At 33.9% G+C, this 20653-nt stretch overlaps 1 protein-coding gene across 10 annotated transcripts in view; it reads right to left on the bottom strand.

The window, feature by feature from the left end:
• The window catches only part of LOC115209509 (protein NDRG3), a 141017-nt gene that overhangs the window by 84015 nt on the left and 36349 nt on the right, over positions 1 to 20653 (bottom strand). For 2 of the 10 annotated variants that reach the window (XM_029777961.2, XM_029777940.2), the window contains exon 1: positions 3656 to 4226. The exons of 3 other annotated variants lie outside the window; for them this stretch is intronic. In XM_029777961.2, the coding sequence (XP_029633821.1) occupies positions 3656 to 3787 (132 nt within the window). In that variant the 5' untranslated portion in view covers positions 3788 to 4226. Of the gene's footprint in view, positions 1 to 2738; positions 2960 to 3655; positions 4229 to 20653 lie in introns of those variants that run through there. 5 more of the 10 variants (XM_036505201.1, XM_029777970.2, XM_036505192.1 and 2 more) reach the window with 4 other exon arrangements.

Below are 20653 nucleotides of genomic sequence, written 5' to 3'. Positions count from 1 at the left end.
AGTTAGTATCAGGATATTAAAATAGTTCTGTCATTTATCCAGATAGCAAACAATTTTCTTTTTGTTTCCAAATGAAAATATATTAAAAGATCTTCTGGAATGCAAGGTATAGATAGTGTAATGTTCAAAACATTGAAAAATAAAATGAAAACTCAATACAGTCCTTTTATTAGTTATACATCTTAAAATGGTTATTTGGAAAAAATCTCAAAAAGTTGAAATCAACTAAAGAGATTTTTATAAGAATCTTAACAGTTACAACTCAAGAAAAACCCATTAAAAAGGAAATATTATTAACTAAACTCGATAAGTGGCTTTGAAAATAACACTTAAGGTGCTGTAATAAGCTAGCATTCAAATTGGAAAGACTAAAAGGAATTTCACAGTAATAGATCTGTAACAACAGAAATTATATAAATCTAAGAATGCCTTCCTTGGGAAAGAACAACACTAATATGTAGTGGATGTCTTGAAAATATAAAATCCTAATATATCTAAAGTTTTCAGTGCATGTTAAATAACAAATTCAAATCATTAAGTTAAATACAAATAGCAAGAGTTAGCTTATTTATTTAGATGAAGTTTGTCTCATGACTTTTGTGTGTGCATGTGTGTGTGTGCAAAATACATGTATATACACACACACACACATACATAGACACATACATACACACACATATACATATATATACACACACATACATATATATACACACATATATGCATACGCACACACATATATACACATACACACATACATTTATATATATATATATACACAAATATACACACATATATATACACATACATATACACATATGTACACACATGTATAGACACACACACACACACAAACATATATATGTATATATATGGCGGTGCCCCAGCATGGCCACAGCTCAAGAGCTGAAACTGGAAAAAACAAAAAAACAAAAACAAAAACAATATATATATATATACATACATACAATATATATATATATATATACATACATACAATATATATATATCATAGATAATATATATATATATATATATACATACATACAATATATATATATATATATAATATATATACATACATACATATATATATATCATATATATATAATACATACATACAATATATATATAATATATATACATATATATATATACATACATACAATATATATATATCATATATATATATACATACATACAATATATATATAATACATACATACATACATACATACATACAATATATATATCATATATATATATATACATATATATACATACATACATACATACATATATATATATATATTATACATACATACATACATACATACAATATATATATAATATATATATACATACATACAATATATATATAATATATATATACATACATACATACAATATATATATAATATATATATAGATAATACATACATACAATATATATATAATATATATATAGATAATACATACATACATACAATATATATATAATATATATAGATCATACATACAATATATATATAATATATATAGATAATACATACATACATACAATATATATATATATATATACATACACATATATAGATACATATATACATACAAATATACATTCAGATATACATTTATATACATACAATTATACATTCACAGATACACATTTATATAAATGAGAATAAATATTGGACAATTTATAGCTAAACATTTAGGATACGATCTTACTTTAGGAAATGACATCATCGCATTTTTTTTTTTCTTTTTGTAGTGGTTAAATTCACAAATAAAATATACATATTTTGACAATTAACCTTTAAGGGGGAAAAGCTGCTTGACCAAATACAAGCACATTCTATTTTCAAGGTCATTTACTTAAATTTATTCACATCTGAAAAGAGATACGTTTTTCTCTAGCCGGCACCATTTGCATTATAAAAATTATAACTACTGGGAAGCTTTGACAATTAATTTAACATAGAAATTTAAAATGCCATTAAGATTATGGCTATGTATCATAAATTCAAAAAAAAAAAAAATGTTGACTCTCAAAACAAATTGATGTAAATATGCTTCTGTAAGAAATATAAACTAGTTTCTGGGAAAATACTAGAATTTTCTACAATAAAAGAATCCCATATCTTACAATGTTTAATTAATAATCTTACTGAAACAATTAAAAGTAGTTGCTTTAAAGAGTGACGTAGTAATGCCCATCATCCCATGATACTTATTGCTACTCCATAGTTAAAGCAGTATCCAGTAAAGTAAGTATATAATGTAGAAAGCTACTGCAAGAAAAAGATCAATAATGTGAACAAAAAGGCTACAATATTTCAACTAATATGATAATGAGGAAGATTGTTACTTTCCTATGTAGACAACGCTGTCTACATTATATACAGCATACAGAAATAGATTTGTTTTGAATAAGTTTAGAGTGAAAGCAACAAAAGCAACAAGAAATTTAAATAGAAATAGAATTCAATATTCCTTTGAAATATATACCAAAAAAATATAGTAATAATAATAATAATGTCTAAATATAACCTGCATTTAATATACTAATAATATACCAATTGTAATTTTTTTGTTAATTTCATCCATTTTCATTTTGCTTTAGCATTCACTGTTAATTGTAGTCTATCATTTCATGAGAAGCCTTGTAAAGTAAAAAAAAATCATTCAGCTACAAAATGGCTACAAACACTTGTGAAAAGCATCTGTTCTCTTACCTTATATTCACTGTTCATGACATCTACCGTACCTAGAACCATACTGACAGTTGCCATATCACTGGAGGAAAAGTGGCGACTGAAGAGAATATAACGAAACGCTACTGTGGAAAACTGAAGTATTGACTCGTGCACACGTAATGTGCAGACTAGTTGCTGTTCCTGGCTCTCACTCGAGACTTTATCCAATCTGAATAGTAGAAGGGACACTTGTACTGCTGCCAATTATTGATATTTTAATCCCATTATTATGTTCAATGCCATAGATAAACTAGCTGCTCATCAGAACATGGCAGCAGACTATTACAGTAGCAATTCTACTTCCTCTCTCAAACAAATCAAATCAACAGGTACTTATATATTATAAATTATATATTATGAAATAAAATCAAAAAGCAAAATTTAAATAATATATAATTCAAGGACACACAGCCCTTGAAGAAAATTCAAGCACTGAAATACTACTATTATTAATATCATTATCATCATCAATAACATTATTAATAACAACAACAATTATAATAACTTTACAAATCATATATTTTTGTTGTATTTTTCAAATAAAAGGCACCCTTTGAAGTTAATAATCATGAAGTTGTAAGACAAGAAACAATTATGAAAATATTGATTAAGAATACATAAGAAAACAGTAAAAAAAATAGTAAATAAGAAATTATTAACTGAATTGTTTATACAACAAATAAAGATAATTAAAAAAGAAGTATTGTGTTAAATAATCATATAGAAAATTACTCCCAATAATTAGTTCAATATTCTCTAAAAACTTATATATTTGAGACAAAACTTCTGGTCACTGCTAGAAGCAATAATTGAAAGAAAAAAATATAGAAGAAAAGTAGCTGCTTGATAAAAAGGCTATAGAAGAGCTTAGGCAAAGAAACAAAAAGACTAATTACCTTCATAAGGCGAACAACAACAGAATTATGCTCTGCCACAGCTTGGGTATCCACACGTGTGCTATTTGAAGCATTATCAACAAGATGATTGTTATTCCATGACGGAGGCCATAATATTTGTTGCTTGTCCATAACTAATGGTGACAGAAAACTTACTGCAACACCAAGGTACCAGAGCACCCCCAAAAGTAGTGTCAAGCAAAATTTGTAGAGAGTTGCCCTTGGTTAAAGTAAGTCCCGAAAAAGCAGTATTGAAAGACTAACCAACACTGTCAACTGGCAAAAAGTTATCATCGACAACCTCGTTTATCTAAAATTAAAGCCAGTTAGTCACTCCTCTGGTAACTGAAATGCTGTCACTCCAATATCTCCCTTAGACTATGTGATAGCTTCAAAATTTGAATGAGTCTTCCTCAAGAGAGTAAAGCTCAATGTTATATAGTTGTTGTCAGGTGGTTGGTAGAAGCTAGTATAGTATTAACTTTATTCTAATACTTTCACAATCTTATAGTTAGGCAGACTAAAGGTCATGATAGAAATCAATCATGTTATTTTCATACGAAAATAATTCAAGTGAATGTTTTTGTTGTCGTTTTTTTTTTTCTATTCATTAATTCATCTGCAACATAGTAATTAATGTTCTCTTTTGAATCACCTGAGAACTAGAGTTGGCCCACCCAGTCTAACCCTATAGTCAATTTCCTCCTCCTCTTCCTCCACAGTTTGTATCCATTCATTATGTAGGACTCTGCAGCCCGATCAATATTTCACATGAGCTGGCAATTGTTTTCCTCATCCTGTATTCCAGAATTGCTTTTATTACACTTTTTTTTTTCTCTATCAGCACAGCAATGAGAATGAGTAAGGAAAAAATAAATCATGTAGCCATTTAACTTTATATCACTAGCAAATAAAATAAGTGTATTTTACAAATTTGATTCGAAACCAGTTACTAAATAACAAAAACTAAAAACTATTTCTAAAACTTAAAACTTTATAATTAAGCTCTCATCATTTTATTAACTCACTGAAATCAAATACTTTGTATGAAAGAAGCAGTAGGTCTCTTATAAGAAATAACTTAAATTAATTTATACCAATTAATCTTTAATTCAAATACTTCAATGCAAGTTGTAAAAATATGTTAATATATTCAGTCAATTAGTACAGGTTAATCGGGAAAACTGCCAAACTAAAAGAAGTAATAAACCTAGAATCCTAGAAAACTAGTGATTGATAAGTCTGCTAAGAGAAAAAAAAAAACTACATAAAATTTGTAAGGTTTGTGTGTTGTAAGAAAAGGTGACTTTTAATGTTTTGAGGCAGGGATCTTTTCCTTGAAGAAAAAATACCAAATTTTTATTTAAGGCTATGAAAGAATTATCTAAGAAAAGCTATGAGTAGTAAGCAACAATCAACAAGTATTTTAAATAGAGAATATTTTTAGTCATTATCATCAACAGTAAGCTGGAATAATTTTTAAAGAGTTGGACAAAACGCTCAGTGGCATTTCTTCTGCCTCGTTATGTCCCGAGTTCAAATCCTGCCAAGGTTAACTTTGCCCTTCATCCGTTCAAGATCAATGAACTAAAGTACCAGTTAAGCACTGGGGTCAATGTAATAACCTTGCCTCCGCCACTCAAAATTACTGGCCTTGTGCCAAAATTAGAATTATCATCAACAGAATGAACAGCTGGTTGAGCTTGACCATTTATAAGGAATTACTAATATGTAGTACAAGGAAAAAAGGGAGAAGGGACTTGAGAAAAAATAAGTTATTGAAAGAGATGCTATGAGACTAAAAGATAGTTTTTCTTTAAAAAAAAATCTTTTATGGGTTTTTTTTTCTTCTTTTTTTATAGGAGGAGAGAAGTGCCTATGACATATGCAGGCCTTCCTAGATTGGCCGGACTGATGCAGCCAAACAAATCCTTCAACACCTTGATTGTAAGGAAACCAGTAGTCTGCACCAAATGTTTCCAACAGAGTAACCCCTTCTGAAGACAAACTATGATGCTGGATAGTATTTCCAGCCTAACATTAGACTGATAATCATCATGAGAATCATCAACCCCTACACATTACTGTTTTGAGTCCTACAAGTCATAGGGTTGGTCACCTGGTTTCTATAGTGTATAAGTGACCAAGATCACAATTCTCGAACAAGATGCCAGTCTGTCATTTACAGCTAAGTAGACAGGAGCAACATGAAATGAAATGAAATGCCCAAAAACACAATGTACCACCTAGTCTGGGAATTGAAACCAAGATCTTGTTACCATGAGGGCAACACCCTAACCACTAGATCACACCTAAAAATAAAATTGAAAAATTGAGGACAATGGTCAAAATTTAAAAATCAAGAAAAACTCCTTTTATCTACCATAACAATAATAATGTTAATGATTACCAATTAACATAATCTGTAGTAAGTAGTAATTTGGTTATGAATGTCACTACTTAACTTAGTACATAATGAAAAGAAAAAAAAAGAAGGAACAGCATTTTTTAAGCAAACATGTGAACGTGTTTTAAGGTAAATAAGCTAATTGTCACAATCATATTTACATCTTTCAATAGAAAATGTCTACTCAAGTAAAATATTTAAATATATTCTTTTACTGGTTTCAGACATATCAAAGCATGACAGCAGTAGGGCACTACCTTCAAGTGCTTTTTTTTTTTACTTGCTTACATCAGCATCAGTCTGCTACTTTGCTACTTATTTTATAAACTCCATAGTGAAAATCAACTTGGTCAGAAGCAGAGGCAACAAAAATGTAATCATACACTTGTCTGGGTGATTCTATCTCATCTGTGTGTGTGTGTGTGTGAGTAAATATATATATAATCCCCACTAGCGATATAAACAAGTGGATATTTTACACCAAAAGCCAATATGGGAGTTTCTCTCATGGTATCTACTTATTTCTTTATTGCCCACAAGGGGCTAAACATAGAGGGGACAAACAAGGACACACAAAGGGATTAAGTCGATTACATCGACCCCAGTGCGTAAATGGTACTTAATTTATCGATCCTGAAAGCATGAAAGGCAAAGTTGACCTTGGCGGAATTTGAACTCAGAACGTAACAGCAGATGAAATACCACTAAGTATTTCGTCCGGCGCACTAATGTTTCTGCCAGCTTGCCGCTTTCTCATAGAATCTACTGCAGTATAGTGTGTTCTAACAGAACATCCACATTTAAGTAGGAATAAATATTACTTCTTAGCATTAATACTGCCTCTGTTGCTTATATATATTTACATATATATATATAATGGAAGGTAGACACTAAACAATGATGATCATGATGATGATACACACATACACATATATATACACACACACACAGAGGTAAAAACCCCTTCAGTCATGAATGACCATGGGATTGCACCTAGAAAGTTCTCCTCCAAGGTACAAGTCCAGGCAAATTTGTTTATAGAAAACCAGCAGTCACTCATGAATACCAGCCTCCCCTCTCCATGCCACTAACTTGGCACCAGTGACCTAACAACTCATTTCTACAGCTGAATGAACAGGAGCAACATGAAATAAAATGTCTTTCTCAAGAACACAACACAGAACCCAATCCAGGAATTGAATTCATTACCTCATGATTGTGAACCTGATGCTCTAACCACTGAGCCATGTGCCACATACTTAAATTCATTTCATTGTTTGTTTTTCACTGCTAGCATGGGTTAGATGAATATCTTGTTGAAGCATTGTTTTACAGTTGAATGTCTTTCCTGTTGATAACCCTTACCTGATTTTCAAGAAAGGGATCTCTTCTTTCATACATTTTTTTGAAAGTGCAAAACCAAAAGAAATGACAACATTACCACTTGTAGGGCATGATATTTGAAGGAGCACAATGTAAACAAAAACACACCCACACAGAAACGTATATTCATATGTGAAGGGCTACTTTCAGTTTCTGTCAATAAAATCTACTTACAAAAATTTGGTTAGCCATGGGCTATAGCTGATGACACTTTACTGCACAATGGGACTGAACCCTATATATATGTCCTGTACTCACGTATAATTATTTATATATGCATGTATATATAGATGTAGATGTAGGTACGTACATATATGTTTGTATGTATGCATATATTTTTATTTATCACATTATATATATATATATATATATATATATATATATATATATATATATATATATATATATATATATACCCTGTGCTGCTGGTACGTAAAAACACCTGTTGAGCATTGGGCCGCATGGAGGCAATGTGGCTGATGCCAAGGTCGTGTAACAAGCACCTGTGCTGGTGGCACATAAAAAGCACCTTTCAAGCATTGGGCCTTGCAGTAACAATGACAAATGACTGAGACCGTTGGCAATATGCCATGTTTGAGAAGAAGACCCATCAAACCAAGTGAAATCGTAGTCATGACAGATACTGGTGTCATGCAAATGGCACCCATGCTGGTAGCACATAAAAGTACCCATTACACTCTTGGAGTGGTTGACATTAAGAAGAACATCCAGCCACAGAAACCCTGCCAAATCAGACTAGAGGCTGGTGCAGCCCTTCAGCTTACCAGCTCTGATCGAACTGTTCAACCCATGCCAACATGGACAATGGATGTTAGATGATCATGATATATATCTCCCTCTCTTATAAATATGCTACAAATAATAATGGTGGCTTATTAGCAATTTAACAACTTAGACAAATTTATAGACGTCTGTGACTACTGAGTTGTTTTGATACTACTTAGTGCCCTTCTATCACTTTAGCGATGTCTATCTGTGTATATATGTATATATATATATATATATACACACACACACACACACACACACACACACTGGTTGGACAAAATAATGGAAACACCTAGCATCATAGCATCATAATTCTGAAATATCTATAAAACTGTCAAAAGCTTGTTTATTTTTGTTTTTTTTTTTTTATTATTAGTGTTGCTTAATACATTTTGCTAAAATTGCTGTTTCTTTCCAGATATCATCAAAAAAAGGTAATTAAAATGACAGATCTATCAGACTTTCAAAGAGGTCAAATTGTTGGTGCTCGTATGGCAGGTGCTAGCATAACGAAAACAACCAAAATGTTTGGTGTATTAAGAAGTACTGTTTCGAAAGTAATGACAGCCTTTGAGAAAGAGGGAAAAACCTCCTCATCAAAACAAAACTCAAGAAGGAAACCAAAACTTTCAGATAGGGACTGTTGGACTCCTACATGAATTGTTAGAAAGGATCACAAAAGTACAGCTCCCAAAATTATTGCAGAGCTTAATGACCACCTCATGAACCCAGTTTCCACAAAATCTGTTCACCAGGAGCAGCACAAAGCCAGATTTCATGGGAGGGCTGCAATCAGAAAACCACTACTTTCAAAAACAAACGTTGCAAAGCGTTTAGAGTGGAGTAAAAACCTACAGAATTGGTCCCTAGAGCAATTCAAACTTTGTACAAGTCCATACCTCATAGAATTCAAGCTGTAATTACTGCCAAAGTCAGTCCTACCCCATATTAAAATGAATTTGTTCGAAATTTTATGGTGCTTCCATTTTATATATATATATATATAATTAGTGAATGGAAGAAATGGAGTTGAACGAAGATTGTACAGAATTCCTTTTATATATATATATATATATATATATATATATATATATGCCGGTGGCACGTAAAAAGCACCCACTACACTCATGGAGTGGTTGGCGTTAGGAAGGGCATCCAGCCGTAAAAACATTGCCAGATCAAATTGGGCCTGGTGCAGCCTTCTGGCTTCCCAGACTCCAGTTGAACCGTCCAACCCATGCTAGCATGGAAAGCGGACGCTAAACGATGATGATTATATATATATATAATTGTCCTGCCGAGAAGACCCGGCAGGACAAGTGAGTCCACAACCCGTGGCCTTCTACATGGGATGGAGCCAGCCTACGTATGCATACCTTCCCTTCTTGGGACACAAAACTCTACTTGTGAAGACGTGTTGAGGCAAGTGAGGATCAGAATCGAAATCGATCAATGGAAATTGCGGATGTGCTACCAGTGCCGGTGGCATGTCGAAACTCTGCTTGTGAAGACCCATTGAGGCAAGTGAGGATCAGAATCGAAATCGATCAATGGAAATCGATCAATGGAAATTGCAGATGTGTTACCAGTGTCGGTGGCATGTAAGAACTTTCCGTTTCGCGACCGTTGCCAGCACCGCCCCGTTTCGTGTCCGTTGCCAGCCTCGCCTGGCCCTCGTGCCGGTGGCACATAAAAAGCACCATCCGTTCGTGGCCGTTTGCCAGCTCTGTCTGGCACCAGTGCGGGTGGCACGTAAAAAGCACCCACTACACTCACGGAGTGGTTGGCGTTAGGAAGGGCATCCAGCCGTAGAAACACTGCCAGATTTGACTGGGCCTGATGAAGCCTTCTGGCTTCACAGACCCCAGTAGAACCGTCCAACCCATGCTAGCATGGAAAACGGACGCTAAATGATGATGATGATGATGATATATATATATATATATATATATATATATATATATAGAGAGAGAGAGAGAGAGAGAGAGAGAGAGAGAGATGAAAGTTCATCCGATATACATGCACATACGTATATATATAGTGGATGAAGTTTTACAATTACTGTCTACCAAATTTCACTTTTAAGGTTCTAGTAAGCCTGATAGAGACCAAATGCAGACCCACATGATTGTAATGGAAATTTCTTAACCACATGGACAGGTCTGACAGCGCAAAATTTCATTTTGGATAACTGCATATCCAATTACACCATAGAACACTTTAAATCTTCAAGTAATAGTGTATATTTCCATGAGAAGCATCATGAAGAAGAAGTTAAGTTTCTAATCAATTAAGGTTACAAATTAGTGTTGATCCTCCTTGTACTGTTTCATTTATGCAAATAATACCCATGAGAATGACATGAATGTCATCCATTATCCATTTCCAAGCTTACTTACTGAAAGGTAGATCTGATTATAAGAATTCTAACTATTTTCTTTATTGTAACCTGCATGATATGACTAAAAATCATTGATTAATTGATCCCTGTGTACCAATGCCAATCATATTGAATTAATATAATATGTCCATGAGATTTGGAAATGGAAATTCAACAAAGCATCTCCATATGTTCCAAAATTGAGCTAAGATCTACAAGCAAAAGCATTTTTTATTTGACTAGATGCCAAGAAAATCTATTACTTAAAGATTTTTCATAAATAGAAAAGTAGTTCTTTCTGTAAAATAACCGTCTTCTTTGTATTGAAATACTAAAATGCAAGAAATGGAAAGGATGAATGGATAAAAGAATTCAAATATGCGGCAAGAATTTCTATTGTATTTCTTGTCAGAACAATATATTCTTCATTGCCTCGTATCACCTAGCTGTTGAGTTATCACATTTTCTGAGAAAAGGGCAATATGCTGATCAATTTATTGATGCATAACCTCTGATCATGAAAGGGGTCAGCTAATTGCCTACTTATGGCATATATTAACAGGATGAAATAAACAGTAATAAAATACAAAATTTTATCTAACTCTCAAGAAATTCACTCTTCATTTTGATCACAAAATTCTTCCATAAACAGACAGGGATTGTTTCCTATAGCATTTTGTAGGAAACCTGCCTTTATAAGTGTGAACACAAAGGACAGCAGAAGATTCTTCACACTAAAAAAATAGGTACTAGTTTAAAGCTAATTTCTCAACCATTTTAAAGGTTAAACTTGGGACTGATTGTTTTATGAGACTGAAATTTATGCTAGAGTTCAAAATATCAGAGTCAGTAGATGTCTATTTGATCTCCAAGTGAATAAAGTCCAAAACAATGATTTGATGTACAAGTTCTGCATATCTACCTTTCTGCTACTCACTGAAACCTCTTACCATACAGTGTCATGCTGCTATTATCAGTTCCTGGTTGCAAGCTCTCTAGCAAAATACTATTGGGTCATCCCATAAATAATGCGGTTTTTTAATACTTCTACTTTTCAAAATTAAGATAACAAAGTTCTTTTTTAATCTTAAATATACTCTCCATTTTCTACAATGCTCTTCTGTTGTATACAGTATAAAGTAACTACACCTTCTCAACAGTGGTCATGCTGTCCAGTTTAACAGTACCTACTGGCCCATGGCTATCTTTCATGGAGTTTGCGCCATTGCAAGCATTCAAATCAGGTTCCCAGTACAAGGTTATTTTAACATCACTGTACACCAAGACATTGTAGTTACCTAGATATATAAACCCAAAGGGCTGTTCTCCTTCCTTTACTCTAGCATCCTAGATCCCATATGTCACAAGCCACATTCTATTCCTCTCCAAGACAACTCTATCCACTCTTGTCCACAGTCCATCTCTGCTGCCCAAGCTAAACAGTATACAAAGAAATTTTACTCAGAAAAGTGGTGTGTACACATATATAGCATCCACTCACCTCTACCATCTGGATATCAGCAAGAAAGACTTCCAGTCTACCTCTCCCGTATATCCAAATACAACAACTGCTTCTACCTCTGATGCTTTTCCAATTCCAACTACTAGCAACTCTTTGACTATATCTTACCTCTACTTATATCCCTGATAGACACACACATTCCAAACACACTTAAAATCATGTCCAAACCTAACCAAGACCAAACCAACACTATTTCTGCACGTACCAGATCATCTCACCACTAGCTTTTGCAACTACCCACCAGATTTCTACACACTTCTCAGCCCCTATGACACTTCAAATTGGTTGACTGGTTGGAAACACTGCCAGTTCTATGCTATCCCTGGTAATACATGTGCTTCACCCATGACCCATCAGAAACAGCTGGGTAGTTGACTAAAGCTATCTTATTACACATAACCCTGCACATCATGCTCAAATCCAATATTCATAGCCTCAAGTGACTCCAAGTGATTCACTCATAACTGCTCTGTAGTAGTTCAGGCAAAGAACATGCCCTACACTGCATGGAGAAAATCATCTATCTCTACACACTACAGCATCACAACTCATGTAAGGCTATTATCTGCACTATGAATAAAACTACAAGCTTTCCCAAAATTTAAACTACAGATAATCTTTTTTTTCTGGGGTTTTTTTTATGTTTATATACTTGTTTTGCAAGGTACTTGGTGTGAAATTGTGTATTGAAATCGATATTGTAATATTTGAGAATGGTTATTTTCTTTTCTCTTTTGCCAATAAATACACACATTTATTCCATCTCCACTTTAGCTCTATAATCAGAATTCTTTCATCACACATTGTGACCTTTCCAGTGACTTTTTGTTCCTCATGTCTCTACTCCTCTCTGGTCTTGTCCTCTCTATTCCATTTTGTCTTTCTGTATATGTAACCCTATCTGCGCATGTGTTTACATCTGTACTTGTGTGTATGTTTATGTGTCAGGCATGTGTATGTGTTAGGTGTGCATATGTATGTCAATGTGTTAGCTAATGTGTATATGGGTTTGTGTATTACACTGTTTGTACCCATATAATTTTTTTTAATTATTCTATCCTTAATCATCAAGTTGGGTAGGGGAGTGTATTACTCCATTCACAATTTTTTTTTATCTTTTGTCAAAAAGGATCTCTATCAACTTTTCAAAATCCTTCTTTCTTCATCTTCTCAACATTAAAGGTTATGCAAGCAGTACTTCCACTAAGAAAGCTTCCCCTTTCTCAAACCCCTTTACATCCACTTCTCACCTACACATGAAGTAAATCTTCCCCAAAACTATCCCTTTCCATTACATTAGGCTAATCATCATGCACACCAAGTACAAAAATACCTCCATTAGTTTCAAATAATCAAAGCCACTGGTTGTAATAACCCTTCTACTACCCACAAATACACCCCAATGCTTCCATCTTTACCATAATCTTTAATCGCTCTCTCCCTCTCACTCCTCACTCTCTAACTCATTTTCTTTAAGGATATATCCTGATATTTTTGGAAACATCCAATAATATATCCCATTCCAAAGAAGAACAACTCTTCAGACCCTGTCATTCATTATCTTAACACACATCCAAAATCTTAAAGGTGACAGAGAAAGACATTAACTATAATCTTCTCCATCACTTTGAATTTCTTCCTCACCTTCCTTTATGACTATCAGTACAGTTTTCAAAAAGCCAAATCGAATGGAAATTTACTCTATGTCATTCACAAGTATGCTATCACTCTCAAAATATTTACTGCAAACAGTTGTGTTGTTATAATAAATCCACCCTTAATGGTTAGCCACATTTAGATGGCAAATATACTTCACATTGTCGTGCAGTTACTGTTTATACCTCGTTCATAGATTTATTATTGCTTGTTTACACATTTTTGAGATCAGTGACGAAAAGTCACTGGAAAAAGGATATATGTATTTGCATTGGGACCCCTTCGCATCAAAGACCGGTGATTGTCGTGCACTGATGACGGGTAAATAACCAGAAACCCGGGTCTGTGCATATCACGTCAGGTCGACGATGGGAAGGATGGCTTCCCTTTGCAAATACCGATAGGGCACAGAAAGTGTGTCAATAGCCATCTGGAGATGTTCTCCTGGGGCTACAAGCTATAGTAACATCCACCCTTAGTGGTTAGCCACATTTAGATGGCAAATATACTTCACATAGTTTTGTTGTTCTTTAACATCAATAAGGCTTTCAGTTGTCTTACACACAAGTTTCCAGGTAAAAGGGCTCACCTATAGGTTGCATCCATCTGATCTCATGGGTCAGTTGGCTTCCTGTCAAATTCCACTCTTGCTGACCTCAACTACCAACTATAATATAATTCAGAGTTTGGATTTGTCCTTGACAATCTACTTTCTATGCATAATCTTCTTGCTGTCAATTCCAACAGTGCTCTTTCCTAGAAAAATAATACCACCCTTCATTCCTTTCTAACCTTTTACACCCAAGTATCATCAAAAGATAAAATCTGTGAGACTTACATATATCCAAGAGGAACATTAACAACATTGGTTCCAAAGGGTCTGCAAAGGCTATGGACACAACCCCTTTCACCAGACCAATGCAATGGAAAAATATACATTTGGCCTGACCTACATCAACATCAGAAAATTTTTGATAAGGACATCACTGTTATTTTCATTATTAATTAAAGTGGCAAGCTGAGAGAATCATTAGAGCAGTAGAAAAAAAATACTTTGTGGTGTTTCTTCAGGCTCTTTACATCCTGAGTTCAAATTCCATTGAGGTAAACTTTACTTTCTGTCCTTCCAGAGTCAAGGAAATAAAGTACCAATCAAGTATTAGAGTTGATAATATTATTAAATTCCTCCTCTCAAAAGTGCTGACCTTGTGTCTAAAGCAGAAACAATTATTTTTATCATTATTATAATTTTACACTAAGATGGTGAGTTGGCAGAATTATTAGCACACCGGGCAAAATGCTTAGCAACATTTCACCCATCTTTACTTTCTGAGTTCAAATTCCACCAAGGTCAACTTTGGCTTTCATCCTTTGAGGGTCAATAAAATAATAATCAGCTGAGCATGCCTTGTGCCAAAATTTGAAAGCATTATTATAATTTTGCACTGCTATGAATGACAGGAAAGCTTATACAACATCCACATCAACTGTTTTTATTGATTTGTTCATTACTACTATGCAGCCTATTGTAGTGAGGAACACACTGCTTAAATTTCCATTGACAAATATCCAGTTACTTTCGTCCATATCTCATACTTTCTATACTTGCTAAGACTATCTCTCTTTGACTAACAACCATTCATAAAACAACCAAATATAGCCGGATGAAAATGGCAAGAACGTGTTCTTTTTCAAGATAAAAAAAAAATCTGCTCCAGTTTCTCTCCTCTTCACTGTTGCATGGAGTAAATTTAAATGGTATGGTACAAAACATTGACTCTTAACTGGAGTCATGGTTGTGTGCTTGAGAAGATTCTTCCCAGCCACATGGCTATGGGTTAAGTCCCACTATGTGACACCTTGGACAAGTATCTCCTAATATAACCTTAGGCAGACCAAAGCCATGTGAATGGATTTGGTAAACAGAAACTGAAAGAATCCCATCATATATATGCATGTGTGTATGTGAATGTATGTCTATGTTCATGTGAATAAGTGAGTGGGTCCCCCCTTGTCTTGACATCACGTGATAGTTGTAAATGAGTATCACTGTCATGCAAGCAGTGTCATTCATATCCATTATTCTGTGTAAGTGTGTCTGACCATGGGGAAATATTACCTTGCTTGGAAACTGGTGAGGGTTCGTGACAGGAAGAACATCTTACCATCGAAAATTTTCCTCAATGAACTCTGTCTAACCCATGCAAACATGGAAAAGTGGACATTAAAATGGCATATACCTAACAAGCATATCTGCACTCAAGGTGAGTAGAGAGTATTTAATGTCCTTTTATACCTTTTTCTTGGAATTAAATAGACTCAACTTTTTGGCTAATATTTCCTATAATAATTGCAGCTCTTTTGATGTTCTTGCTATCAACTAATCACTAACAATTTGAATTGACTGAAACTTACACTTGTAGCTTGATCCTTCAGTCTACAAATACTTTAACAAAAATTCATCATGATTACTTTTCATCTCCTGGGTTAAAAACTGCACTGCTTTTACAGTAAACACTTGTGTGCTGATGGTGCTGATGTACTCTGTATCCAAATGCAGGAATCAATGTCTCATCAGGCAATGAAGCAGCTCTGTGTGTATTTCAGCCCCTTCCACAGCAACATCAAACTTGCCTGGAACCACCCACCAATGCAGGTGACAAAATTCCCACACAACAGTACAAGTTGTGTTATGTTGTGATTCTAGGCCAGATGTTTCTACCATCCTCGTTACTTGTTTTTGCTGCAACAATTGTACTCGCTCTTCAACAAGATGTAATGGCTTGCTTTCTTAGCAGCTTCCAACAATTTTCTGGCAGTATCTTTTGACTCCTTTGTAGCTAGTCCAAGATTCTTGAACATTGAGTGAACCAAAAAAAGGATCCATGGCAACTAGTGCATGTGGCTAATGTGTCCAGTCAAGGGCAGTGCCCACAATAGGTTAAAGCTACTCACATGAGAGAGAAAAAATAATGCATTTACTGTGACTTGAAAATAAAGTCAGGGTCTTTACTGCAGAAGTAGTGGTACTGTAAGTATTGTGAGAATGGGATGGTAGATTTGGTGAGAGTGGGATGTAAGGAAGAAAAGTCAAAGTAGAAGTGTGAGTCCATAGGTTTATATGAGACCAATGTGGAGGGATGGAAGATGCCGATGACACTTCTACAGATTGCTTTACTTGAAATAAAGTGCCTGAAACACTAGATTCTTTCACTCCCAACATCAAATCAAGTTACTAAATACTTCTATGATTTTTCCAAATGTAGTCCTCAATACACAATCTTAAAAACAAGATGAACACAGCTTGAATGTGCTTAATCATAGTGATATCTTGGGGCTAAACAACAACTGCACTAATGGGCCCAACATGATTTAACTCAAATCTAAACTGTTATTCACATAAAGGAAAACAAAATTTTACAATAAGACTAGAGAAGCAGAGTGTGTTGCAGTAACTGAAGGAGAAACATGACAAATATAAGTTTAGTCATTTGTAAAGATCTTAAAGCTTCTGCTGAGAAAGTATTTACCAATTAAATAATAAAAAAAAAAAGAAACCATGTTCTCCATGCTGTTGATTTAATACATTTCATATAACAAACTTAAACCATAATGAAATGTTGTTTTAATAAGATCGTTAAGCACAATAATCCAGCTTCTCTCAGCTGTGCTGATAGAAGTAATCTAATTTTTAAATTGATAAAATTTCTGTAAATTACCATCAATATTTTTTTCAAAAGATTTTGAAATTATTTTTTTAGATTATAAAAAATTGTTCTCTTTATTTCTCAAGTCTTGTGATATGTAAAACTGACAACCATGTAGTAATTAATCTCTACTAATTCCAATCTACTGCAATAATACAATCCACAAATAGAATTTAATCTATTAGTAGAAACTAATCTATTGAGAGAATACAATATATTGGTAGGAACTAATCAACTGACGCAATACAATGTATTGATACAATCTAATCTATCAATCCTGCAGGGTTTGGAGATCAGAGAGTCTCTCCAGGTCGGACTGTTACTTGTCCACATTGAGAGGTCATAGCTCCAGTACTACAGACATGTGATAAGAATACTGAAGGAAAGAACTGCAAGATTCTGCAAGCTGAGCCAACTGGCAGGAGACTTAAGGGTAGACTAAGAATGAGATGGTTAGATTATATCCATAATCTCAATTGGTCATGCTTGGGAATCTAGGCAGGAAATCTAATGACAGTTACTTTTAACAGAATAACCATTATTACACTTCCTTAGCAACTCCTCCTATGGAAGAGGGTCCGGAAGGCTCTAACCCATTGACTCTCTCAAGAGTAGTGAGCAGAGAAGGTGAACGGATGGAAAATCTATTGATAGAAAAGTGTACATTTATCAATAATTTTGATCTGGACATACTGGTCAAGGACTGCTAACAAGTCATTTTCACTTATGTAATGATGATGATGCCATCATAAGTTTTTAACAATCAGTTGTTCCATCAGTTGAAAAACTATCTACACATTAAATTAACACCTATATGCCTGAATATTCTATGACATGTGAACCCTTAATGTAATTTTCAAACCAAATCAACGACACTTTGTGACAAAGCTTTCATGCAGTTTCAATCTAGCCACCAATTTCACTCGCAAAGTTTAGGTTGACCCAAGGCTACAGTAAAAGACACTTGCTTAGGATGCTACACAGTGGAACATAATATCTACTGATCGTAAAGCAAAGTTATTAACACTCAACAATGTATGTAATACATGAGAAGTATATGTTATATAGTTATGACAGATCAAGCAGCAGAAACTTGGAAAGAATAGGATGAATTGAATTCATGATAAATTATGTGAATTCTTTTTAGTATATGTCATGTTATAAAATATTAAAACCAGATGTGGTCCAAAACATTACATGGTCTTACAGTTTCTGTAAGAAATTATCTTTAGTAAAAAAGTAATAATAAAAAGTTATGTGTTATCTTCAAGTAATCAAGAAAGCTTTACTCAAGTTATGAGTTTACTATAGAAATGAAAGAATTTAATTCAGAATGTTTAAGGCAGTTATTGAAAAAATAAAAATCTAGAACTATAGCAGACAAGGCCTACCAGTAAACTAACAGCAAGAAAGCTCAACAATCAATTATTACTTAGCATTCTTTACATGATATATAGATCCTATTGATCAAAACTAGTATACTATATTGGATACACAAATACGATAATAACAAAGTAGAACAACCAGGTTTGGATTTTCATCAAATAAACAGAATTTGTTTTGTTCTTAATGAAACGAACATGCTTCTTGATGAAAGATATAACTGACAAATAGTTTTTAAGACAATGAGAAGTTAGGTTGCATGTCATTCCCAAAAGAATTAATAATATTAGAAGATAGTAGACAATGCTTTCGCTATGCCAGTAAAGAAACTAATCCCATATGACCAGTCTAAAAACAGAAATTTACCAGTGAATGTCTGAGTCAAATTTTCAAGTCTTTCAAATGTCAAGAGAAACAATTATATTTTCACTAAAATAAGAGGAGAATCATCATCAGCAGCATCATAGTTTTAACGTCCATTTTTCCATACTTATGTGGATCAGACTAAATTCAATGAAGCAGATTTTCTACAACTGGATGCCCTTCCTATTGCCAAATCTCACAAGTTTCCAAAAGACTGGAAACAAATGACACTGCTTGTGAGACGGCGACATTAGTTTATATATATATATATATATATATTTATATTGAAGGCTGATCTCATTATGCTGAGCTTTATGAAAGAGATGAAAGAGGACTGAGATATTTGATGCAAGAAGACCCACCACCACAATGGTATTGAGATTCTAAAACCACATAAAAAGCATTGGTACTGGTGATGATGCCACATAAAAAAGTACCCGATACACTTTGTAAAGTGGTTGGCATTAGGAAGGGCATCCAGCTGTAGAAACCAAACCAAAACAAACTACAGAACATAGTGAGGCCCTTGGCCTTGCCAGTTCCTGTCAAGCCATCCAACCTATCCCAGCATGGAAAACAGACGTTAAATGTTGATGGTGATTATAGTATATATGATGGGTTTCTTTCAGTTTCTGTCTATCAAATCCACTCAAGTCATTGGTCAGCCCAGAGCTCTAGCAGAAGACACTTATTCAAAGTGCTGTGCAACGGTACTGAACCTGAAAGCGCATGGTTGGAAAGCAAGCTTCATAACCACATGGCCATAACTCAAATGAAATACTGTTAGAATATTGTAAGCTAAATAGAAAATCGAAATCTGAACAATGACTAAACCAAGGTGAGTTGGGGGAATAACTGGAGAGAGAAAATTTAGGAACCTGATCAAACATGTCAATCTAGAAAATACAATTAAATATTGATGAGAATTGCAATATTGATGACAAACAGTATTCGAGTATTGCATCAAAACAACACAATACAGAAGGATGTGATCTGTGAGAGAACTGGCTCCTCTTTCTGATATGTCAAGCTAACATATGTCAAGTAATATCTTGTATGTTACTTCATACATACATATAAATATACAGTCAGAAGGGTGTTATTTGAGAGAAATTTAGCTGTTATTTCTTTCAATTTGAAATACCCCATACCAGCACCCTCATTGGCTAAGACAGTAAAGTATGATTTGAAGAACTGGATGCTATTTCTACAAGGTGTAGCGGCAATATAGACAACTCTTTTGTTGCTTATACATATGTCCATATATATATGTGTGCGTGTGTGTGTATAAGTTAATAGGGTGTGATGTGAAAGAAATTTGGCCTTTATGTCTACTAGATCAGCACCTGATAAGATTGTTACCAGATCTTACATAAGACAGAAGGGTGTGATTTGAGGGAGATCTGGC

This window comes from Octopus sinensis, linkage group LG1 (assembly GCF_006345805.1).
Source record: "Octopus sinensis linkage group LG1, ASM634580v1, whole genome shotgun sequence".
Classification (NCBI taxonomy): domain Eukaryota; kingdom Metazoa; phylum Mollusca; class Cephalopoda; order Octopoda; family Octopodidae; genus Octopus; species Octopus sinensis.
This window is presented reverse-complemented; position numbering and strand designations above follow the sequence as displayed.